Source organism: Solea senegalensis, linkage group LG14 (assembly GCF_019176455.1).
Source record: "Solea senegalensis isolate Sse05_10M linkage group LG14, IFAPA_SoseM_1, whole genome shotgun sequence".
Lineage (NCBI taxonomy): Eukaryota > Metazoa > Chordata > Actinopteri > Pleuronectiformes > Soleidae > Solea > Solea senegalensis.
Genome location: NC_058034.1, coordinates 16,299,547 through 16,326,161, shown reverse-complemented (window position 1 = coordinate 16,326,161; position 26,615 = coordinate 16,299,547). Strand labels below are relative to the sequence as shown.

Here is a 26,615-nt window from a genome sequence, read left to right as displayed (position 1 = left end):
TTACTGTTGATACTGTGTTACATGCTAGACCCAGGCACCAGACCCAGGTGCTGAGTTTTCCATCAGCCTAATGAAACATGACAAACACATGAGGACCCAGCGGAAGCGTGACGTCGACCACATTTTGAGCTTTTGAGGAGAAAACGACAGAAACGACAGAACATATATTCATGCTTTACTTTTAATCACTTCATAGAAAAGGTATTTCAGATTTATTTTTGAACACAATATACAATATAATACCATACATTGTGTGAAACATTTAATAACCCACCTGCAATAACTGGTGGACTGGTGAACATATTATTGACAATTAAAAAAACAAAATCAAAATAAAACAAAACTCCATCTTTCATGCAGATAGTGCTAAGTCTGGCTATCCATTTTGGACACAACTAGGACCAATAAAAGCTTGAACATAGATAAACAATGTTAATACTGACAAATTTGAATTTCAAAACCGCTAACAAGTTTGGTCAGAAAGAGTTCACACGTTATCACAATCAGATACATAAGATTATGTGTTAATCATGACGGTAATTCAGAACGACTCAGGTCTGTGTCCTAGCATGCTACCAATGCTGTCCATTCTCGTCCACGTTTACACCAGGTGTGTTAAATCGCCTTGTGTTGTGTTTGTCAGTCTAATCTGAATAAGCTATTTTATCCTATTTCCAATATCCTATTGCAGTTTAACACATCCTCTATGTTTCCTCTGGGTTACCAAAAGTTCTGCTGTCAGATGAAAACCTTGTACCTTCAAAAAGAACTCAGGAGGTCTTTACTTAATTCACAAAATGGAGGACAGATGTTTTTTTCCATTTTCTTTTTCCAAAGAATGCAACTGAGCTTACTTATTATCTTACACAAATTTAAATAATGCAAGAAGGAGACTTGAATTTTTCAGATATTATATGAAAAGATTTTTCAAAAACGATGCTTACTGTAAGTGAGAACCTTTTTGGTTTAATATTCATGCATAATATTAATAAGTCTTTTCATGTTCGTCTGACGTTACATGAAACAAAGAGGTTGCTTACGAGTTACAAGGTTCCCATGTGACAACATCATGTCTAGCTGCTGCTCTGCTATATATACAAATATATATACATATATATATTTGTGTATATATATGAACAGTATATAACTATATAAGAATACATCTATAAAGAGACTCTAATCCAGAGTCTTCTACACGTTACACACCACCACTTCCAGGTAATGCAAGTGCATATAAATTAAAATAGATTTTACACCGTATTTCTTATTTACAAGCTTAAAATATAGAATAAATACACACTGTTATAAACAGCAAAAAGGACCGACTTGAGCAGTAGCGACAAAGGTGTGGAGTGATTGCCGGGCGGTGGGTGGGGTGTGGGGATGTGGGGTGTTTAAGGCCTGGTGACAAAGTCAGCACATCCAAACAAACAGACACACACACACACACATGCATACAAAACCATCCATTCATACATACTGCACACAAACGATTGCCACTTATAAGCATGCTGGAGTGAAATTAGACGAAGTACCTTTTGAGTAATATCAGTAAACTAACGTGAAAATTTGAATGTCCAGAAGTTTCCGTCATGGAAGCAACAGGAGTAAGAAAAAGTGACATCTGCAAACCATTTCTTTTCTAACCCAGCGTTTCCCCCTGAATAAACAGTATTGTAACTAGATAGACACCCTAACAGTTCCACCTTTGTCGTATTATAATAAACCTAACTGTCCTGGAAACCTGATACAGTGGAGATGACGTCAGCGAGCAGAAGCAGCTCTTGAGGGATTTTTTTTCTCAGGAAGGAGAATAACCAGCCTGACTGTTTTTGGGCTTGTGCCGATGAAGCTGTGAAGGGTTTGTAAAGTGTGAATAGTGCCACTGATCAGTGCCTTTTCATACGAGCACCTTTAGTCGTCTGGTCTGGGCCTGAATGCTAAGGGGGGCAGCAGTCGTTACATCCGACAGGTTTGGGGTCAGGACCCGTTCCGACTCACAGGATTATTAGGACTGCAGCATACCTGCGGGCTCCAAATAGACTTGGTGCTGTTGTGCATTTTGTCCTTGGCAGACTTCATTTTATCAGACACCGAAGCACTATTGCTCAAAACTAAAAATATCCCAATTATGCAAATCTTTTATCAGGAATACCTGACCACACAGGTTTTGTATCCTCGCTCAGAGGTTTGCATGAAGTCAAGTTTTGGTTGTGAAAAGGCTGGAAGCATTCAATGGTCTGCAGACCGTCACGATGGAAAGAGGAAATGTTTATGAAGTGGATACAGTATGAAAATAGATGTGGTGCATATCACTGCGACATGACGAGAAACATGCACCACAAATGTACATGAGTTTGAATTCCATGTGTGATGAAAACAAATGTGCGTAGGATGCGTGCGTGTGTGTGTGTTCATGAATTTGTCCAAGAGTTGTTTGTTTGGATTTCTCTATTGCCCAATACATGGAAGACTCTTCTCTCTCTTCAACATACAAAAATAAGATAAGAAGGGAAAAAAACAAAAACCCTAAAACATTTCACAGACATACTAGAGTGTTCAATAAATAAAAAACTATTATAAAGACAATAGTAAAAAAGGCACACAAAAGTCCTTTGACAAATGGTACAGGAAAAAAGTAAACACTTTCTCTTGCTATACAAACATGTTTCGATCAGTAGATCTTACTCTATGCTACTTCTAGGTCATCTGTAAAAAAAAGTCTTAAGGTACAAAACTTCTCTCAGTAGTGTCAATGTCCATTTAATGCCAGTCCTGAAAATATAAGTAACCATTTCCCAAACTGGCCAAAAATCCTTCAAGTTCCGCCCCCAGTCTCATTTGTCCGTCTAAGACTAAATGTCCGCAGCAATTATTTCCTGAGAACTCTGAAGCCGCTTCACTGAAACTGTCCATCCACGTCTGGCTTCAAACACCCAAGTGCAAGACACCCACGTGCGGGCCAAAACAAAGCCTTTGCCTCTCTGGGCTTTTTAAAAAGCACAGCTGCAAGAGGATTCTCCTCCCTCGTTTTTCTCCGAAAAAACTCTCAAATCACCACGTGAGCCTGGCGATGAAAACCCTATGTATCTGTCGGCGACGCCTCATGCGTCACGATTTCTATTGCTGTCGTGGGCTCCATCATTCTGCCCTCCTCGTGATCCTGACAGTTCAAATAGTCCGGGGGAGGAGATTCACGATCTCCTCTACTATCATCATCCTCCTCCTCCTCCTCCTCCTCCTCTAATTCATCTTCCTCCCCTTCCTCCACATCGCCATCTTTCTCTACTCCATCCAAGTCCTCCTCCTCCAAGGTCAGCTCAAACTGAAACTTCTCCCCACCTCCCTGCCCTCCAGTGCATCCACTGTGTCCGTGCGTGCCTTGGTCATAGAAGGGAGGGGAGGGACTTTGGGGGATCATGCTCTGGTACCAGTTCCTGTTGTCTTCCAGAGTGTCCAGAATGTCCTGGGCATCTGGGTGGACCAGATCAGCCCATGTCTCCCAAAGAGGGTGCACGATGTAGTCGATGAATCCCACCTGAAAGGGAAAAAATGTTGGTTAGGATCCAGTTTTCTTTGATGCACACCTGTCGTTGTTTGTGCATAATTCAGTGTGCGTTTTTGTTCTTTTTTTCCTCACCTGGCTCTTTTCCACTGAGGCTGTGTGTTTGTCACACATCGGGCTGATCTCCATCCCTCTCTCTCGCTCTCTGTCTCCCTGATGGAAGAACTCCTCCATTATCCGATCGGTCCACTGACGATACAGTTCCAGGGACTTGGTGGGGTTACTCAGGTCAGCACAGTGCACCATGTTACGCAGCACCTACAACACAACATTTCCATTTATTAAAAAATGCACACAAAACAAGAAAATGGCACTGTTTTGGTGTAATAAAGAGGAAATCCTACAAATACCAAAAGAGTAAAGTGTAAAGGGAACACTTTAAAGCAAAAAGAAGATGGATGGGGTGAGAGAAGGAGTGATGGTGGGAGCAGAGGTCAGCTATCGAGGCTGGCTAATGACCACTGGCTGAGTAACCTCAGCCAATACTGGCTATTGATCAGTGCTATTAAAAGCAGAGGGAAAAAGAGAAGTAGACGGTTTCTAGTATGTCCAGTGACAAAAACATGGAGCACTTGCCTGTATCCTGTCGGTGTAGTTGTCCAGAAGCAGCACTCCAGAGCTCGTCACCTTCTTGGTCTCCACCATGGTCTTCAGATCAGCCAGCAGACTCATGTGCTTGGACATGTCGGTGGCTAAGACCTGGACAAGTGAGGAAAATGCAATAAGAACTGTGTCAGCATCAAGGCAACCCACACAGGTTGAGGCAGATGATAGCTGAAATATGAACAGGGGATAAATTACCATGTCGATGACCATCTTGCGCAGTGACTGCCTCTGTTTCTTGGTGAGGTTCTGGAAGATGTCGCAGTTGTCTTCCTGTAGCAGCTTGAATCCCACGGCCAGGTGATGGTTCTCCAGCACAGACTCGTCATTGTACATCAATGCCAGCTCAGAGTCTGGACGGAGGTCAAAGGAAAACAACAATTTATATCATTCTGTAGGCAGATTTGTTTTTTTTAGCTGATTTGGTTTCACAGACAAGTGATATTTTTTTACTTACTGGTGTTGATTAAGAACTGGTTTGAAACTCCAGGATGGTCCACATCATGGATGGCTGCAGCAAAGATGGCTGCCAGGATCTCAAGATCTGTGAAGACCGCCTGTGAAAGAGAGGAAGGAAGAATGAGGGACGGAAAACACACTACTCTTTTACCAGAGCATTGTCTCAGGGAGAAAAGGTAAGAGTTAAGTGACTCTTCATATTGTGACTTACATCCAGGGCTGGAGTTGATAGGAGGATGTGTGTGGATTGGGCCACGTCAGCAGCGTGCAGGCTGTTATGGTAGGCCACATCTGAATGGTAGTGGTCTTCCAACGTCATCATGTAGGCCACAAATGTATCCGATGGGATCTTAAATGTCTTTAAAAGATCTCTCTCCTGGAAAAACATGAAAAATATTTAGTATTTCAGGAACACATCGTCAAACTATAGTGATTCAAAATGATGATTACATTCCATACCTGGAAGATGGCATACATGATGCAGGTCAGGGGTCTGCTGTTGGAGTACTCTGAAACCGTGAAGATGTTCAGGCCCCACTTGTTCAGGTCCTCCAGCTCTTTGGACAGCTGCTCCTCCTTCTCGGTCTTGACACCGAAGCGGGAGATGCTGCTGCTGGAGAGCGAGGGCCCGTGAGAGACCTTCTTCACGCCGCTGATCTGTGTCATTAGCTGCTGCTTCTGCTGCTGCTGCTGCTTCTTCTTCTCCCGTGTCTTGGATGTCGGCGAAGGGATCTCCACTTCATTCTGTTTGTCTGTGGGAGTGACAGCGGAGGATTAAAATCAAACCCATAAAACACGAGTCTGCAGTAACACGACTCTGGATGAAAATAAAGGGGTGATTTACAGTTATAGCCCGAGGACCCAGGTGCACTTAATGAACACCTACAGTAGATGAATGCCTATGTGATTTATCAATCCAGTTATATATTCAACATCTGTCCCTTCATTCACGCTGCCTTCCCTCCACCTGCCGCCTCTGTCTGAACCCCCCACTGTTCATCCGTCTCTGTTCCTGTCTTTCCTTCGTGGCACTTACTCCCTCCGTCTCACTGCAGGTGACTCACGTCTCATCTCCTGCTCTTTTCACTTTCATAGGTCAGCGCATTGACAGATGGAGAGCCGGGTCTTCAGCACAGTCAAGACGGTCCCTTAAAGTTAGTCATTCAATAACCCGCAGCTTGTGAGGCTTTATGAAATCTCTTAGGAGTGACATTAGAAAATCAACAACCTGTATCTGTACGTATGCTATCTTTGTTTTCATCTATCACGACTGGACTCAGCTCATCTCATGGCCCATCACCCTTCCCGCGTGGAGGGTGATTCAATTACCATCAGTAATTCCGAACAGGCAATTAAACACTCTGAGACACGTGCTATGTGGGAAACAAGGGGAAGAACAATATATTACCCTGTAATTTATTACAATCCATCATTAGCACGACGGCTGCTGTGTTTGTGTGAGGCCTGTATATGAACTGCATGTGCGTGAGAGAAAGACAGAGAGAGACAGACAAGCTCATTTCTGCATAAGTAAGTGCCAGTGTCTGATAAACCGCTCTGCAGGTTTGTCGCTCAGTTATGACCCTGGTTACTGTATCAATTCAGATCGTATCTCTTCGTCTATCAGTCAAACCCGGAGTGCTCTCAATCTCTTCTCCCAAACAGAGACAAACAAAGCAGACAAAACCAACATTTCTAGCTTCTTCTTTCCTCTCCTCTGTCCCCTCCCTCACTCCTGATTCCTTTTCATCCTCCTCCATATGCTCCGAGAGCTGGAGACACAGAGGGAAAGGTGGATGAGGACATTTTAGGGACCTTGATCAAAGGAAATTATGACAGCAGCATGCCGTGAGGACACACGCGGTTTGGCAGGCAGAAGGCATGCTGTCGACCAATAACCCGTCGTGGAAAGTCCTGGATTCAGATTGAACCTCGATGAGATCCAGCTTCCAAGAGACTAGAGTGTGGAACTAAGCACTTTTTTTTTTTTTATAAGAAGTGGTGAATTTTCTGTTCATTAACTGGCAAAATAAATGAATTACCAATGTGATACTAACCTAAGAGGATGGCAGGATTAGGCCAAACCAGGTCAACTGTGCTGCTTCAGCCATTTCACCCCCTCTTCCTAATATTCAGCCGATCTTTCTTTCTACCACCAGCAGGGTAATCGCTGGGAGATTTCTTTATCACAGCGATAGTTATCTCTGTCTGGATTCTCATGACAGTGAGAGAATGGGGGTGGGGGGGGAGGAGGCACAACAAGGTGTCCCCACTGACAAAGATGCATTAAGACGGGGATGAGTCACCCAATCTGCCAAGCTCATCTTACTGCCAGCTAAGGGGGTTCCTCTATACCTCTGTTTTCTCCCTCACTGCAGTCAGCTCCCTCCCTCCCTCCCTCCCCTCCATTGCTTCTCCTCTGTCTCCCCGTCACCCCCTCCTCTCGCTGTGTATGATCTGGGGGTGAGAGGGATCTGCCAACAGCACAACACCACATCAGGATGCCAGAATCGCAATTGATTGGAAGCAGCCTTTATAAATGTTCTTGACTGCCTCAACGTGCATCCTGTATGTAAATCCATATCTTTGACTTATTTACTTTAAAGCTTTTGGCTTCTATGTCCGACTCATCGTCAACAACTTTCACAGCAATATCTGGGAAAATGGTTCATATTTTTGCTTCAGTGAACTCATGATATGAAAATAATATCCATCCACAGCAGAAGCAATGTTTCTAAAGACTATATAAATGCAGCAAAGCCCATTTATTCTCACATCTTCCACAACCATATTTCTCTCTACATTGTTTTCATTTTCAGCCCAGGGCCCTGGATATGGAGACAAAGCTTAGTGGCGCAGTGTTTTATGGAACGCCCCCGCAGAAAAGCCTGCCAGAACAACTTGCACCGCTTCAACATCATGCACTGAAACACTGAAGCTGCAGGAGAACATTGCGGCAAAAGCAGGGAGGTGGGAATTTGTGTGAGCTACCAAATATTTGGGGGTATTTGGTTGTTGTTTTTTTATGTATTGTGATATACAGGCTACTGTCATTTTCTATCATGACACAAGTTGATACTAAATAAAGGAATTATAAATTCATTTGTCAGTGTGATTCTGAGGGAACACGATATTCTTTATTTACCTAGGAAGGTGTTGGAGATGAATTCGGAAACCTGGTTCCCAGACCGACTCATCTCAGATAGGTGCGTCAACTCCCGATTCAACATTCTCTTGAACTGCAAGAGAGAAAGAGGGAAGAGGGGAGAGAGAGAGAGAGAGGGATGTCAGTTTCCACTGAAGGAAAACCTGGGAGAAATTATGTTACAAGATTTCATGGAAAATACAACAGTGCCCAGTTTTTTCTTAACCAGCTCATGAATATTACTCAATCACAAAGTATAATCAGTGCAGGGTGAACGTATATTTTCCCCTCCATTTTCCCTTGAATTAATTAGAGTGCATCATTATTTGTGTTACCACTGGTTTAATATGCATTTCAATTCACCCCCCCACAACCATTTAATCACACAAAATCACATATTTGGGTCCTATTTTGCTTTCACATGCGTCAATGTGCAAGAATTTCAATGATGTCAAAGGGAAAATGTGCACGCTGTACCCGAACGACACTGTTCTCCACTCCCACATTTTTCGGTCATTTCCACATGCATTTCCATATTATTGACGGGGGCGGGGACATGTGCATCTGACAGAACACGGTGATCCAGGCACTGCAGCAGCAACTGTTTATGACAGACTGATGCATGCGCGTGCACACACACACACTGAGACACATCCAAACAGACCCACAGCTCTGCAGAGGGCTCAAGATGGAGTCTGAACCACAAAACACCCATCCTGTCAAACCCCCCATCACCCCGTCACTATGATACATTTACTGGTGTAATCAGGTCAACACAAGTGTTTTAAAATGCTCTGAACAAACAAGTGAAAACATCAAAATGCTGAATTTCCTCTAATACAAGACGACTGGAGGTGCAGTGAAATGAGTGCGGTATCCCAACAGCTACGTAGATAAGTGCCACACACCTTAATGTAACCCCAAGACACCGACAGCAGGTAATTGGCTTCAGGCATTTTGGACCCCGTTTTCTGGTTCCTACACAAAGCCAGAACTGTAATCCAATCTTAAAAGGAGGCGGATGAAAAGGATTCTTTCAAAGCCGAAAAATCCCCCAAAAAATCCCTTCTTCACTCCTCTTGTTGTTTCCGCCCCCCCCTTCTCAGAAGCTAAGAGAGCAGCTCGATGATGGCTCACTCTCCCTCTTAGCAGCAGAAAAGGGCCAGGTCCGAGGCTCCATGTCTGGGGATGGAGGGATAAACGGATGCGGGGGGAAAAGTGCGTGCAGGAGCCAGGCTAAGCGATGAGGAGATCCAGCGGGCTCGGTGGATCGGCCGGAGCAGCAGTAGCTCGAGCCGTGAGCTGGGGGGACTCTCAGCACACTGATGAATAATAGAGAGGAACCAAGGAAGGGAGGAGGGGAAAAAACAGCGCTGGAGATGAGGGGAGGAGGAGGAGAAGGAGGAGGGAGTGAGGCAACGATGTTCTGACTGGAGGGGGGGTTCCTCCACTGGATTTGTCTTGCTCTGCGGCTCCCACTGATGTAGCTCTCACTCGCAACCCCCCCTCCCCCCCCTCTATGTTTCTCCCTTTTTTCGTTCCCTCCCTCATCTTTCTCTTTTCCCCCCCTTGCTATAATCTGCCAGCCATAGCAACACTATTCTGTACACATGATTTGACAGAAAGTGGGAAGAAAAGGGGGGAACCCTTATTAAAGCATAGCATCGGTGTGTGAATGATGTTCCGAGGGGGGGGACATTTGAGTAATTAATATTTAATATCCAATTTCCAGCTGTGCATGTGCTGTGGATGAATCCCATCTACTTCAATTTCCAGCCCCTGTAATTACCTCTTAAAGGATGTGTGTGTGTTGTTGTTTTTCTTTTCTTTTTTTAATGAAGTCAGCCATTGTGAAGGAATGTCACCGAGCAATTCCTCCTCACCACAGTAAAACAATAAGTGCTGAGAAAGGGACAGGGATATTTTAAAAGGATGTGAACGCACAGTGCCAGTATTTTTATCTTCATTATCTCTATTATCATCTGCTCCTAATCCCCACACACACACACTTTGAATCTTCCTTTGTCTCTTGACATCCCAAAGTGCAGCAGCCATTGTGGTGTGCTCAAAAGCCTGTTCATTATCTGCATCCCATAATAATATTAGATGCTGTCAGGGTGTCTGTGGAAGGCTATTTTTAACAGCTGAGAGATGGCCAGAGAGGGAGGAAGAAAGGGAAGAGAGGGAGGAAGAGAAAAAGGAGAGACGGGAGGTAATTGCATCCTTTCCCAATTTAGGGCGACATCAACGCACAGTTTCTCACACTGTCTGTTAGTAAGTGTGTATAGACTAATTAACAGAACATCCCAACACCATAGCAACAGCATCCGTCAGTCAGTGTAAGACAGATAGGAGAGGAGAGGAGAGGTTTCCCTCTTTTTTCCTTCACAGGCAGGCATGTGGTGAAGCTGCTGAGCTGTCACGAGGATGCCGCACACATCGCCTTCACTCGCATCCGCCAATGCAGAGACTGAGAATCCCTCCCCTCCGTCTCCATCTCCCCCCTCACTCTCCACCACTTATGTCAATATCTCCCCCCACTGCCACTCGCCAACACAGTCATCAATCTCTGTGTCTGTCTGCCTCTCTGCCAGAATCAATGGGCTGTCCTTGGAGCAGGTGTTGATACTGCTGCAGTGTACAAGGCTCGGGCCACCTGACTGGAATACACTGTTACATCAGCGCCGCCGGCCAAGTCTGTGTCAAGCCTTGTGCTTTTTGTCAATTGTTACGACGCCTGATGGCGGAGTGATGCTCTCGTAATGAGGAGATATCTACAGTTCACAGCCACTTCGCAGCCACAGATTTCCCAGGAAACCCCTTCAGACCGAGATATGCACATGCAAAAGGAAAGAAGAGGGTGTGTATGGGGGGGAGAATCAAAGCTTCCCTTTGAGGATTCCAGATTTTTCCTCCCACTGAGGGAAAAAAACAGAAAAAGTGAGGCAGGATGCACAAAAAATAAATAAATAAAAAAGAGAAGACTGCTTTTATACAATAGCTCACTGCATAATACATAAGAAACCAGAAATAACAGCAGGGGATGTCTCTCTGCAAGTGCTTTGGGTAGGAAAAAAGCTTCACACACTAACAGCAGCAGCAGCAGCCCACAAAAGCGTTCATTTACAGTTTATGGTGACATGTCACATACTTATTTTACACCCGTTCATATATGTTTGTCTGTTTTTGACTGTTCATTCAGAGGGGGAAACCTATGCAGCTACGTGACTGACATCACGACACGACTGGAGGATTGGTCTCTGAAAAGCTCTGCAGGCATCTCCTCCTCACATGCCCACAGAGGCAGCATATTTTTATTCCAATTGTTTTATTTTCCTGCCATCATGTCGCTCCCTCTCTCTATCTCTCTGCTCGCACATGTACTGGTGGATTCTGCACAGAGCTGCATGACAGAGGGGGTGAAATTAGTCTGTGGTATTTCATTGTGAGAAGGGGCACACACATAACGCCGAGCCTCCTCCAATCAGATGTGATCCAATCAGACAGCTCACTGTGAAAGGCAGCCAGGCAGACAGGTAGGCAGGAAGACAGACACAGATTTCCCCTCCGACACAAGACTCTGGTCTTTTGCACTCATAGCAACGTGCCTCTATGATCTGACCAGTCGCTTCACACACCTGTACTGATCCTTCCATAATGTACTGCATTTATTCTGATTTAATCTGATTACAAATATTATTATTTTACATTGTGCATTGTCTTTTTTTTTATTTGTATTTTAATTTCCTGCATCGTGACACAATGGTGTAATAATGGAAATGCTTTAAAAGCCTAAAATGTCAAATAAGCCTTGAATCGAAAAGAATGAAGCAGCTCCTCTGAGCCACTAGTTGGCACACTAAGCTCAGTGTGCTGCTCCGTGTTGTAGACAGCACTGACCCTGGAAGACTGCAGAGGCAGAACTCACAACTACAACATTGTTTTTAAGAAGTGTTTTGTGCAAATATGGAAGCATGCAAACACGAGTTGTTAGTGAGTCGTGTAATGAACACTGATGAGGTGTAAGATGTTTGGATAACGGATGTGACACGGTGGCATTTATGCTTACTAATGGGTATTTGATTGCATAATTACGTTAAATTCAAATGAATCCTAATTTCCCAGAAATGATTATCTTTTAGACCCGTGAAATCACTTCAGAGAATCAAACCAATATTAGTTAACTGGACAATTTCTGGGTCCAGCACCTTGTTCAAGGACAAGTGTGCGCAAGAGAGCACCACCGAGGTCTGTATTTCAATTTCTATCAGTCTATTCATATTCACAGAATCCAACGTTGACATACGTCAGCAGATGATCTGCGGCGTCTCTTTAACACACGGTAAAGAGCAGTAACATCCGTGCTACGACTAAGACGTGTTTTGACACAACTGTAAAAGTCAGGGTGTCAATCTACGTATATATGTGCGTATGTCGGGTAGAGATACAGACGGCCTGACTTCCTCTCACTTCCTCTGACTCACACACACACACACACACACATGCACGCTCATCATGCTTTCTTGTGTGTATCCACACAAGAAAGCATGCATTCATGCCGATGAACCTGTGTTCAGTAAGTTGTATAAAGAAAACGAACAGGAAGAGCAAAAAAACCTTTAGGAGATAAAGTAGGCGAGCTCTAAAGCGAGTGAATCCTTCCTGCGTTACTATACCAGCATCAGTTAAGTCAGATGTGGTCGGTTAGACCATTTCTGGACGCCACAGCTGCACTCGTCTTCGAGACGGTCAGTGTTCTGTGAGAACATCTTTCACAGAATCCGGCTCTTACTTGCTTTTGTCATGTACTGAAGAAGTCACAAGATCATTTCCATCACACTGCCTATCTGTTGTTTTATCAAATCACACTTTCCTCCGTCTTTCTCTGAGTGCTACGCTTTTTAACTTTTCTCCCACCTGAGAAAGACAAACAAACATGCTGAATTTTATTTTGTCAAAAATCCCCTCAGCTCATCTGTTTTCCATGAAAATCTGCTTCTAGGTGTCTCAGAAACTTAAAATAAGTAGAATTATTTTAACATCCAAACTTAACAAGAGTTGCAGAGATTGTGTCCCATACTTAAACACCATCCCCTCATCATCTCATGATCTGGTAGTATGTCTGAGACACAGTAACCCATCCCTGAGATCATACTTAGCAGATTGTAATGAGGTAAATACAACACAAAGAACCAGAGACACATGTGCGATCACTCCGGAGTTTGAAAACATGTGTGTTTAACCTTCAACAGCCTCATAGCAGGGATGTAAAAGGATTCTAAAAAAGCAGATGCTGTATGAAATCTAAAGTTAACAACACTTCAGTAATGTACAGCTGCAGAACACAAACACCACATACTTTCCAAAAAAAAACCTAAACCCTAAAGCATCTACTCCAGCCACAACTCAAGTCGACACAAGACTAAAGAGCGATTAAAGTACGGAGTAAAGTGACGCCGAGCATGTATGAACTTGGAAAGCTCACCTTTCTCCAACCATTCAGCTTCCCCAGTTTCCTCTCTTTCTTGTCAAAGCAGCAGGCTCCCATGTTTCTGTGTGTGAAGCGCAGAGCAGAGTGGGGCTGCTGTCCGTTTAAGTGTCTGTTTCAGTCTGACTATAGCATGAGTAAAAGGACCAAGCCTTAGCTCTCTGACGCCGGGAAACGCCACAGCTCCAGTGACTCACTTTGGGCTGCGAGGTCTGACTAGGCTTTACCCCACACTCTCTGTGTGTGTGTGAGTGTGTGTGAGTGTGTGGAGCAAGGGCTAAGAGAGACACACACACACTCCCTCATAGGGGTAGTCCCGCCTCTAGCCTCCTGCTCTTCTTCTTGTAGCTCACATTTACACTGTCAATAGTTTTGATGACTAGAAAGCTTTCCTGTTACAATGAACGTGTTGGATTTCCTCTAACTTCAGATTTGTTTTTTTTTTCCGCTCTCCTGACATTTAAAATGTGTGTAAGTGGCCAAAGGTGTTTGTGAGCTGTTACTTTGAAGAGTCCCTGAGTTCAACAAAATACAGTAGTTTCACATCAGAACACTGTGGTTGTAAAGCATTCCTGAAACTTTATACTGAGCTGCTTTTTTAGTAAATTGACAGTTTAGTGAAACTATAGAGTCTATAAATTAAGCCCTCAAGGTAGAGAGGACTGAACCTGGTCACGGCAAAAAGCATCACACTGTAACAAATGATGATATTTACTTTTATTTCACACAAAGCATTCAGTGTTCAAATAGGCCTGTGACAAACTTGTTATTTTCTATAAATAATTATCATTTGGATTCATTAAAGCAAAAAATAATAAATAATGAGAATGTGTTGCTTTACTCGGTTGTATGAACTCGTAACCGTAAAAGTTTGGATGTTTTTCTCTGTAACTTTGATACATGATGACGTCAACATGAGTGGCAAGATATTAGAGTCTAATAAATAAGGAAAAATCTTATCCTTACAGAGGCTACTTTCAAGCTCCAAATCATCATTAATTATTATCATTATTATTATTATTGTTCTTTATTTCCAAAATAAACGTACTTCCTATAACACACAACTCAATTTATAGACTACTTTATCCCGTCAACACGTCTGGCTTTAAACACGACCATTTCCATCCCTTACATTTATTTAAAATGTGTATTTCCTATATTCTTTTAAACTGATTTAGGTTTATGTTACTCTATAAAACGCCTTCAACTCGAGTCTGAGAGACCAAACCAGAAAACCTGCAAAATTACAAATGTGAAGTGACCGAGTTCATGTGTGGTGTCTTGTGAGAACACAGTGTACAGGCTCAAATAACAAAAGGACCTACAGACTTCACGCGGAGTGTGTAGGTGACACAGTGAGACCCACACACGACCGAACAGTCACGTACTGTAGGTCTGGGACTGCGATGCCTCCCCTGCACTTCACCTTGAAGGTATAGCAGCGGCTTCTCCCGTTTCACCTCCCTCACACTCAGGTTTCTGCCGTGGCTTGAATAACATTGTTTTTTCTGTCCGAAACACAACAGGTAGTCGAGGGTCACAACGACCCACTAAAACCTGGTAAAGTATATATATGTGTCCATGACATGAGACAAAGGGACGGTTTTTGGTTTGCTGCGTAAACAAGCTGAGAAATAAGAGCATCACTATGTCAGTGGGATTATCCTACTGTTGATATGTACACAGCCACAAACACAGGGAGACACAGACTGTATGCAAGACGCACGTGTGTGTGTGTGTGTGTGTAAGACGATTGCTTATCAGATCTAATCCACAGACGGTTACGTGTCAGGACAAAGTCGTCCCTCTGCCATCGTCACATCAGCGCAGTGTCATAAGACACAAAAAAAAACGCATTGTGCCACCTGACGTAGTACAGTGTTCACCAGTCACGCCCTCACTGCGTCACATGAAACAATATCAACATTGATCTGCTGAAGTTCAATAGGTTTTCACGTTGTTTTATGTATTTAGATGATAAAGATAAAGATGAAGTCAAGATCACTGTGTTTTGCCGGAAAAAGCAAAGTCAAACTTTTATTTTTTTCTTTCTTTGTTCCACCGTTACTGGAACTTCTCACAGTCTGGATTTGACCTGTACGCTCACAAATGAGGTTAATCACGTTTATGAATTTCATACAGAAAGAAAGGTCAAATGTGTTAAACACATATGGTCTAAAGAACATAGTTTATCCACATTTACTTCTGTGAGTTTAACAGCAAATAAAAAAAAAAAAAAACCAGACTCATGGGTTGTACTTAGCTCTGTAATTAATCATGGGTGTGTTCTGCAATAAACTAGTTAGAGTTTCATCTCCCATTCACTTTAAAAAAAAAAAGCCAGGTTCTCGCACACTTTGGTGGTTTGCTATTATAATTTATTACACTTTTGCCAGATAGTAAGAGTCTGCAAACCCCACACACACACACACACACACGCACACACGTCTGCTTGTGTACAAAATAAAAGCGCACAAGCAGAACATCTGTGTGTGCGCAGATTGAAAACATGGTGTTCACTCACTGACGGCACAAAAAACTTTATAATGTCATGTTATACTGTATGTTTTATGTCTATATGTGGCCGGACATGATATAGGTTCACTCCGTGTTACAATGCCTGCATAACCATATGTTTTTATGAGTTACTAACATTACATCAACCTGCCTACAAACTACATTCAGTAATAATAACAACATCCACCTCTTATCCTTGGCTCTCACTTCCGGACAAAAATAGTAAATTTTGCTTCACTTCTATGTAAATTTGACCATTTTACTATTCTATTATGTCACTACTTTACTGTTTTACTTTACTTTTTATTGATTTATTGACGTTTTATACCTTTTCTGTTGCTGTGTCTTCAAATCTGTAAAGCACTTTGGTTAACTTATTTGTTTTTTAAATGTACACTGCAAACATATAATAAGTTAAAAATAGATTCAAATAAAATAAAACATAATAAAAGACAATACAATTGGATGGTGCAGTGTGGTCATTGGGATTATGGCATCCTGAATAGGTGAGCTGTTAAGGTTGGATTTGAAATGTGGGAGGGAGTCAGTGTTGCCGAGGTCAGGAGGGAGGGAATTCCAGAGTTGGTAACAACGTGTATCGTCCCTATTTTCAGAATAAAATAAAGAATATATAGAAATTACAGGATTTTTTTGACGGTTAAAAGTGCGGTCACAACTGGCCACACAAGTCCACGGATAGTGGACGGAAAAAATGCCCCTTCCTTGGCTTTGGCAACACTTTAGCTCAGGGTGTGTGTGAGTGTGAGGTCGGGGTAAGGGTTCCTTTTTGTCAGAAGATGTTGTCGATTTGTCTCTGTGAGTCTGTGACTCATGCGTCTCAAATGAAGCCGGACCCTGTGACTGTCAGTGTGGGATGTTTTGTCCACATGACGACAAAAAACGGGATGAATAAACATGACCATTAAACATCCAAACCAAACGGCAATGATGTGATGTCTATTGTCATCTGGAGAGAGAGCAGGGGATCAGGAAGGAGACAGGAAGTGAGAGTCACTCTGACCAGAGGTTGCGCACACACACACACACACAATCTCTCTCTCTTCCTCTTGAGTTTATTGTGTTTGACCCACTGCAGGAGCCCTTGCATCCTGTTGTCCACTTTTATGAGAAATAACAAGCTTTTCCTCTTGGCTCACTTCAGGCTCACCCAGCCAGCAGCTGAGCAGAGCATAATACAATTTACACAATTTATAAAACAACACTTTGACTGAAGAAGAAAACTGCACATCTGTAACTTGAAGCATTCAGTGAAGCATTCAGTGCGTGGATTTATTACAACAGGTGCTCTTCCAGTTTCCTCTCTTAAGACCACTCATCTGCATGCCGGGACTACTCAGACTAACTTGTTTTGGTCAGGTCAGGCCATGCAGCTATAGTATCTCTGGATTCTGTATACTGTCATTCATGTGTTCATAAGCTGGGGTATTAGTTCTCCAAGCAGCTGCTTAGATTCTCTGAGTGCTCCCTCAAACAGTGCAACCCCTTCTGCACGAAGATATGCTCGCTTGCTCGAATTAAGTTTCTGTCAAGGTTTAGCCTGTTATTTATTTTAAATACATGACAGTGAAAGGCGCGGCCCATCCTACCTTATTGGAGGCCATGTCACTGACAGAGCGGTAGGTCTGGATCGTCTCCAGCTGATCCAGACACCAGTCCAACTCCTCCATCGTCTCCATGGCCAGCTTCTGGTACGCGTCATCTGTCAAGAAGCAGCCAGCACACACAGACACACAGTCAGAACAGATGGTGCACGCAGTGCCCCAGCACTGCCCTGCCACTCCCAGGCAACATCCACCACCCAAGGGTCCCACGCCGGGGGCCTGTCGGTGCTCCTGCTGCTCCTGCTGCTGAGCAGGGGGAAAAGCTGGAGGTGGCACATGACCACTGTGCTCCTTCATCACGAGGAGATGTAGCTGTGGCCAGCAGGAGGGACTGGCAGATGTCAGCACAGCAGAGCTAAGTAAAACTTGGACCTGAGCTCGCTTTGTCACACACTCAATGTGACTTAAGAGGCAGCTAGAGTGAAAATAGTGAGTGTATGTTGGAGCATAAGACAAGCGCAAACATTTGCCAAGGCCCTGTTCAGACCTGGTATTAACATCCGTCCTGGATGCATCAGCCGTGGCCACATGAGAGCAGACCTGGCTTCTCCGCCCTGTATTCAAATACGCACTGATGTCTCATGTCTGTTCTCAAGAACAAAATAATGTTTTTAATGAGTCTGACTGTACAGACTTGTTTGTTGTCAGCATGTTTGCATGTGTTGGTTTATGCAAATGATAGAACGAGGAGGAGGGGGGCGACAACAAGCACTGCTCGAGCTGCTGTAACATGAGCAATGAAGAGTCAAACCATTTAGAAAAAGAAAATCACAAGGTGACCAGTGTTAATACACTACTTACTTACTGTACTTACAGTTATACTGTACATTCTCATGGTCTCTCATACCACTGCTGTGCTCATGACACCCAACTTTATCGCTCATTTTCCACCAGACGATTCCAGGTGCACACCTCGGCTTGTCTTGCAGACATGCATGTAGCTACATGAATGAAGGAACGCCACCTTCAGCTAATCCCCTGTAAGACAGATTCACGTCACTGACTCTTGCCTACAGAGGGACTTCTTGGTCAGCACCCATGTGTTTCAGCTCTTACTATTCAGGCTTAAGGCTCCTTCTTCTTCACCACTGTGCTCCTCTCACTGTCTCGCTCTGCACAAAAGAGTATCTCAGTCCAGATTGTTCTCATTTGTGGTCCCCCCCCCGAACAAGCTTCCTAATGCTATCAAAGCAGCAGATTTTCTCTCTATCTTAGAGAAACTGTTGAGAGCTGATGTCTTTTGGGAATATCTTTGCTCTAAAATCTCTCAACACCACTTATGAACTAAGCCTTGCTTGTCTAAAGCACTCTCTACTCCTGCACTTTCTTTCTTAAACTTGACTAGCATGTTTTTCTTTTCTCCAGATGTTTTCTCACTGCACTGTTCCTCAAAAGAATATCTTACATTGTAGTTTTGAATCCTATGCAAAGTATGTCCATCCATCCATTTTCTACTGCTTTATCCTCCACATGAGAGTCGCAGGGGGGGCAGTGCCAATCTCAGCTGACATAGGGCGATAGGCAAGGGGGGTAACATATTACAGTTATATATTACTTTGCAGATAAATATAGATACCAACTGCAGATGAGACACTTATGGCTTTGATCACAGATAGAGGCAGAACGTGTTGCTGCGTCGCTGTCACTCGTGTCCCGCGAAACAACGTCAGCGATATTTTCTTAGTAGTTCTTTTTGCCTGAGAAGGAACCAAGATCGACTCATAGTCGATACTTTTAACTTCCCAACACCGTTCCAATTACATTGTAACCATCATATGTTCATCACTTATAAGTTGCTTTGGATAATAGCATCAAAAAATCAAAAATGACTAGTAATGTAGTATGTAACTTAAAGGTATCCTAATGGTGGCTATGGATAAATCAACATAAGGGCGGTGATGAGAGTAATAATACTGTGAAACCGCAGCAAATGTCAGCTGAGGAGGCTCTAATGTGTCCCGAAGATAAATGGCAGGCAAGTCTCAGGACTGTGGGCACACGCATTCTCAGACCACCTCCGAATGTGGTTTCTGTGACCAGATCCGAGGACCCAGTCACCCTGCACTGACGTCATTGGATCCCTGAGGATGGATCTTAATACCAAGTCTGAACAGGGTCAAAGTGTAATCTAATATAATAAAATACTGCAAGTAATAAGCAACTTAACTTTTATTTTACCTCAATATTTAGATTTTTGCTCAACACTGCAGCATGTAGATGATGACAAAAACACACAGTGTACTAAAATACTCCATATTTCAGCCGCGTTCCTGTTGTTCAACAACTGAGTAACTGTATGACAAGGTTAAAGTGACTCTGTCGGAAAGCAGAGGGGTTGGCATTGGACAAACACACAAAAGACACACATACTGTACACACAAAACGTCTGCCGCTCCAGCATTGTGTGTACTGCAGGTCTCCTAGCTGCAGAGCACAACATGGTAGCAGGGTGTGCACTGCGGTGACCTTAGCATGGCCACGTAGAATGTGTCCCTTGCTCTGATCTCCTCACCATCAAAGACACGAGCCTGTTTGCTCTCCCAAACATGAGAGGCACCTGGCCCTCTGCCCACAGCCTGCCCTCATGCTGATGAGGGCTGTGAGAAAAACAGAGGGAGTGTGTATCTGTTTAGTTCCACCACCAACAGCATTTGATGCTGAAACGGGTTTTACTTATTTCACTTTTTTTTTTCTCAGTATTCCCGAAACTTTTGAGGTGTTTTTTTTTTCTTTCTTTTCTTTTTTTTTGAGTTGCACAGAAAAGCCTTTGTCCCTGTTACATTTTTCATATTTGAACCTTTAAACCCTGCTGAGACAGCAAGAAACTGTTCTGGCTGAGGATAGGTCTTCCCAATTTTGTCACTCTATGCAAAGAAAAATGACAAAAGACATTATCTTTAGCTTGTGGCATAGTATTAAAAAGCGTACTAGCACAAACTTGTGGATGATGATGTTTCTTTTGTCATTCTGCTGAATATATACAGTATATATAAGAATGGAAAGACCAAATGCACAAGAATTAACTCCATCATCAGGACGTCCAAGGTTTGAGAAGTAGAGATTTTTGATTTTCAGCAAAGACACTCCGAAGCAACTATGCAACTGTAATGTCAGAGCGCATGGTATAGTTAAAGGTCACAGGTTCAAGATTGCGTATGTAAATGTTTGACATTATTCCACTGATGTGCAGGTTGGCATTGGTCCACGAAAGGCAACAACAGGCAAACATAGGCAGTCAGCAAGTCTTTAAGACGGTAAACAAGCTGGATTCAAACACATGACGGCTGGGTCAAACTTAGCTGTCTTATTTACCATTGGCTACCAAGCAGACAAAAAAAAAGATCCATTTTAAAAGGTCATGGTCAAGGTGTGCAGATGCAATCCACATGTGCTATAATATATGCATGTTTTTCTTTGGGAAAAGTAAACTGACAGAATGACGGTCGTAGCTCTTAACTGCTTTCATGACTTTGACTTCAAAACACACATAAATGGGGTCCAGAGCATTCAATTCTGGTTTAGTGAGTCAGGACCTAAGACTAGTCTCGGGGCCAGCTCCTTGTGGGTCCCCACACACTAAATCCAAGCTCTAGGTAGGTGCCAGAGCCACTTAACTATAACGCTTGTACAACAGTTGTACTCTGATCCTTGCCGTGTTGGCAAGCCAAGCCAATCCCACCAGTGTTTACTCCGGCGCTGGATCCTGTTCACCAACATTCAAATAATAATAAAAAAATATATATATTTATGTGGTACGCATTGAAGCATTAGGCAATGACTCAGCTGTTTCACAATGTTTTGTGATATCTGCAGAAACCATCAAACCCACGTCCGTGTGCTTTAAATATTATATCTTTTTTTTTCTCCCTTTAGGGGTCGCCACAGCAGATCATCTGTCTCCATGTTTTCCTACGCTTTGCGTCCTCTTTTATTAACATCAACTGTCCTCATGTCATCTTTCACAACATCCATGAACCTTCTCTGTGGTCTTCCTTTATTCCTCCTGCCCAGCAGCTCCTACCTACTTTATTTGTCCATCCTGGTCAGTCCCAATGAAAAATAAAATGGATACTTACTGCTTTAAAATGATATAAGATTTTAACCATTCGAAAAACTGTGGCTACAAATAAATCAACAAGTGGGACCACAGTGGCATCCCCATGTCTGTCCAAGGGCTGTCCCTTTGTGATCACATTACTCTTGACAGATGTTAATACCAGGTCTGAACGGAGCCTCTGAGTCTGCCAGAGGTTTTTCTCTCAAATGTCTACCAAATGCTAGCATGAACTTTTAGATTTTTATCTTATCGCCAAAATAATGTGAAGTCTCTGATTCATTCTGTTAAGTGCCTTGAGAACAGAAATCCTGTTTTTTTTTGGTGCTATAGAAACATTTTTCCTTTTATATTGGCTTAGTTTTTCATTTGAATTCTTCCATTTTAAATATAATATGAATGTCTGTTACATTCAAACCATTGCGAAATGAGTTTCACACTATGCTGATTGAGCCCATCAGCTATACATGAGTCTACATCCGTGTTGTGATTTTGTGTTGCCCAGTGAATTTGGCAGACTGCACATGCGTGATGTGTGATGTGTTTTATGTCAAGACTAATGTAGATGAGGCTGAAGCACAACAGCTACATAGCACTGGTAAAGTGAGACGGCTGCAAACAGTCTAAGTATGGATGGAAACGCCAAGAATCGAGCATGAAAAGTTTCCTTCTAATCCTCCTAATCTAGACTCTGTGTGTTTGAGCTTTAAATCCGAACTGCTGAGAGACGCACTGCTCTGCTCACTGTACACTCGGCATACATGACCAAGGGAACCATCAAAGCAACACCACCACTTCCACCTTGGCCTTTCTGTGATCAATTTCCAGACCTGGCCTGGTCTGACACGTCAATTTCAATTTAGACACAAACAAATGTCCTGTAAATGTAAACATCAGCCGTATTCTCTCATGAGTCCACTCACACAAAAAAATGTCAGGAAGGGACAATGAGGGGAAAGGTCAGCACCATGGTCGTCTTTCTTTCAGTTTAATATTTTGTTTTTATTTCATGAGGCTTAACTGAGCAGATTAAAGAGTAGTAAAAGAACATTGTCACCCTCGAGAAAGCTCTTCATAGTTCTACAAACGGCAGTATATATGCAGATTAAATGCAGGATGACGACATGGAGATAGGAATTGTATCAACTGATTTTAATGCAGGTTTGCTGTGTTTTGGTTTTCTGAGGTGTTTTTATTGTGTGTATTTGTTTTCAGTTTGTGCTGAAGTAAAAGACACTGTGCATTACACACACTCTACACTGAACATGACAGGAAAAGTGAACTCGCAGGACATCAGAGCAGAAGAGTTGACCCCACACGTGTGTGCGTATGTGATTGAGTGAAACAGCTGAAGGCTCTCATCCTCTTGCTGTGGAGAAGAGTCGGTTTTCTGCCTGTGATGCTATGGTAGAGGCAACAGAGCAGGAGAAGGACTACGGCGCATTATCAGCTGCCAACATCTACAGCGTATATAGCATTTGTAAATAAATCAAGAGTGGGAAGATCCACAGACTACACGAGCATAGACACACTTACAAATGCACAGTGAAAGAGGTCAAACCGCAGCAAACAAGCTCTCATTTTCCTCTGATGCTAATTTCTGCACTCACTCTTTTGACCAAGCATTCATCATGTAAACATCCAGACATTTGAGGGGTGACGTCCCACATTTCCAGTGAACCTGACATAAACAGACCACACACACTCTCATAAAGAGAAAGCCAAACTTTGACGCGGGCTGACTGGCAGCACTGCCAGGTCCTGGAGAGACACACAGAGAGAGAAATAAAGAGGGGGGGGGGGCATTCTTTAATGGCGTCTCTTGCTTTACAAGAAACAGAGCTGAGTTGATCAGAAACCCTCCGTGTGGTTACACAACACTTCCTAACAAAGACCAGAGACGGTGGTGAGGCAGCGGGCCGCTCCACTGCTGCCCTACCACTTCTAACACGCTGAATTATGACTTCACATGCACAACATTGCAAAATCAACCGGTGACAACTCGTACGTAAAAAAGGGGGCGATGGAGGAGTCTGTGGTTTTCTGAGCAAGTTCTGTGGCACTGCAAGGACGGCTGATTAAAACATTTCTGTGAACCAGGCTCTGTGAAGTGACTAAATGACATCATGGGCCTGCGCTTTGTTAGCGTGATTTATCCGATTTACGGGGAGGTTGAATATAAATGATGTCTTAATAGAGGGCATTGGGATTTTGTTACCCTGCGGTTGTGATTTACAAGCAGAGGAGAAAAAGAAACGACGAGTGGACATTCTGTGGTCATGAAGAATTTGCATACGGGTTCACCACCTACGAAATTTGCAGCAGTTTTAAAGGGTAAATTTATGTCTGTGGGGCACAGTAGAAACAGACACTTATAAGTCAAACAACTTTGAGCCACTAATAAATTATTTATAAAAATAAATAAACTAACATCAATAATCGATTATGAAATTATTATGTTGTTTGCTGATAGGCTTAAACAGTATTGCATGAACTCATTTGTAGTTACTACACTATAATTAGCTTATCTTATCATTGATCTTGCTGGCCTCATCCAAGGTAAAAAAAAGGTGCTTATTTGCACATGCAACACTCACTAATCAACAAGAGTGTTAATCAATCACACGTAACATGCCTCAAAATAATTTCTGTGTAACCTGTGTCAACTGTGTCTGTTGACGAAGTGATGTAAAAATCCAGAAGCCCACGTATTGCCACCGAAAAAGAGGAGAGGAAGAATGACTGTTTGTTCTCACCATCAACCATGAAGCTGATGTTCAGATTTAACTCAGATTAAAGGTAGGGGTGGTGTCAGTGTTAATGTGTGTTAGATCTCTGAGTGACCACACACCACTACTACGATCTTCTCAGCATCATGATGTGAGGATGTCAGTGACGTCATGTGAATTTGGCGGGCAAGTTGAACTATTCCAACTTTGGATCTAATTTGGTGGAACAGAATTTAAAACAGTAAGAGAGCCAACTCTTACTTACGTGTAGCACTAGCAGGAAATATTCTCACGTATATAAAGTGACGTTCCTTCAGTGTCATATTCATGTGACTGTGGCTCATCTGCTTGCATTCCGACTGACATACAGTCACAAAACCTCGAACAAAAAGGCTTTGACTGGGTCACATGTAGCTGCCATGCATGTGTTCATGTGTGTGTGAGTGTTTGTTAGACCCCATGTCCTTGCCTGCTCTTCTCTCCCCTCACCCATTGGACACAGTGTTCCCTGTCCTACACATTCCTATGTGATTTACTATAGAACTTGATGATAAAGTACGGTCGGCAATAAATCTTAGCAGCACGTATAGATCTCCCACAGGATCATTGGTGTAGGAAGAGAAAAAGGTTCCCTGTGTTAATCAAACTGTCTGAATCCAGACAAAAAACTGAAGGCTTTGTTTAAAAGAACATAAATTGCCCAATTTACACAGGATTCATTGCTCTTGAGAAGGCTGGACAAGACTGCAACTAATGATTATTAATGATTACTGCTGAATATTTGTTGATATTATCTCTCTTCATTCAGCCACTTTAACAGATACACAGGACACCTAATAAAGAGACACAGTCCGGCAGACTGCCGCCCATCTGCATCAAAGATTTACAAGTTACCGTTGCCTGTCTATGGTTTTAAACCAGGCTGGCCATTCTTCTCTATTACCTCCGACATGAACATTGGGCATGTTCACCCAGAAAGCTGCTGCTTACTGGATATTTTTCTCTTTCTTCTGACCCTTGAGATGACTGTGCATGAAAAATCCCAGGAGATCAGTAGTTTCTGAAATACTCAGTCCAGCCTGTCTGGCACCAACAACCATACCAAGTTCAAAGTCGCTTTTCTTCCCCATTACATTGCAGCCAGGTGATTGGCTGATTAGATATTTATTATGTATGTAAGTAATAAAGTGAGTGTATAAGTGTGTATGTGCGTGCATGTACTTAGGACCTTATCAGGACTTGTAGCCGATAAAGTCATGAAGACAAAAACCTGGTCCTAATGAGGCAGAATCTAATTCCTTAAGAACTGCTTACATAAGGCTAATATTTGAATTGTGGTCAGATTAAGGGTAGGCATTCCTGGTTATGATTAGGGTTAATACTAGTATAATAGTACTACTAGAATAGGGGTAGTATTTTTGCAAAATTGTGCTTACCAACCTCTTTTTCCTTTTTTAATTTTTTTTGTTATGTGTCCACCAGTTGGTCCGAACCTTGTTCCGAGGATTGAAACTGCAACGCTAATAGACCCTTTCATTGTATACAAACATTCCAAGCCTAGCGAGAATGTGCGTGCAGTTTGGGGTCAGAAAACACCACAACAGGTAAGCGAATAGCATGTACATCCACGGTCCTCCACCAAATAATTCTGAATACGTTCTTTCGTGACCGCAAACAATACCTAAATAAATTCGTACTAGCCGAAGGCAATAGTCTGCTTGACCCAGCTTCTATAAAAGATAGATGATATTAGCAAGTGGCCAGATATCCAGTGGCCAGCTATTCACTCTTCCCTTATAGTTAAACACGCGAGAAAGTCTATGCGCATACAAGTCTTATAAGGAACACTTTTAGCACAACATGTTTCCTTGTCAACTCACTAGCCGGCCGGCAGCTAACTACAAGCTAGCTACGTCCAAGACCACAACATAACTTTAGGCAGCATAGGTTTCATATACATGTGTACATTGACACACACATTTCTGTAATCTAACAGAAAGAGCTGATAAATGATAACTTACATGAAAAGAAGTGAGCACTAAAAACGCGAGCCTCTTTGACTGCAGTAGCATCACCACAGTTTTCTCTTTTTAATGCTTGGGATTCTGAAGAACTTGCTGGTGCTACAAGTAGGCATCTTATGTGTTGGACTGTTGTACAGGTTAATGGTACGAGTGTGTTTTCTGACCCCAAACTGCTTGCGCACATCTCTGTGATGTAGCTCTCGAATGCACTTTTCCGCACTTTTTAGACCCACTCGTAGGGGGGTCGGGACCTCATTCCCAGGATGTAAACAGTGTCAAAGTGTCACCATCTTTGCTAATGGTTATGCTAACAGGACCAAGTGTCACTGGTGGGCACATAACAAAGAAAAGAATGACGATTTTTCTCAACTCATGGGAAACTGAGGTTGAGAAGCCCAATTTACCCCTC

The 26,615-nt window shown here is 42.9% G+C and overlaps 1 protein-coding gene across 5 annotated transcripts in view; it reads right to left on the bottom strand.

The window, feature by feature from the left end:
• Nucleotides 1–2,436: 2,436 nt before the first annotated feature.
• pde4ba (phosphodiesterase 4B, cAMP-specific a) overlaps nt 2,437–26,615 on the bottom strand; it is a 137,300-nt gene continuing 113,121 nt past the window's right edge. For 4 of the 5 annotated variants that reach the window (XM_044043536.1, XM_044043539.1, XM_044043540.1 and 1 more), the window contains 9 exons: nt 17,385–17,497; nt 7,773–7,866; nt 5,087–5,379; nt 4,839–5,003; nt 4,626–4,725; nt 4,367–4,521; nt 4,142–4,264; nt 3,641–3,823; nt 2,437–3,538 (listed from right to left, as the gene is read on the bottom strand). In XM_044043536.1, the coding sequence (XP_043899471.1) occupies nt 3,083–3,538; nt 3,641–3,823; nt 4,142–4,264; nt 4,367–4,521; nt 4,626–4,725; nt 4,839–5,003; nt 5,087–5,379; nt 7,773–7,866; nt 17,385–17,497 (1,682 nt within the window). In that variant the 3' untranslated portion in view covers nt 2,437–3,082. Of the gene's footprint in view, nt 3,539–3,640; nt 3,824–4,141; nt 4,265–4,366; nt 4,522–4,625; nt 4,726–4,838; nt 5,004–5,086; nt 5,380–7,772; nt 7,867–8,680; nt 9,237–17,384; nt 17,498–26,615 lie in introns of those variants that run through there. The other variant, XM_044043542.1, reaches the window with a different exon arrangement.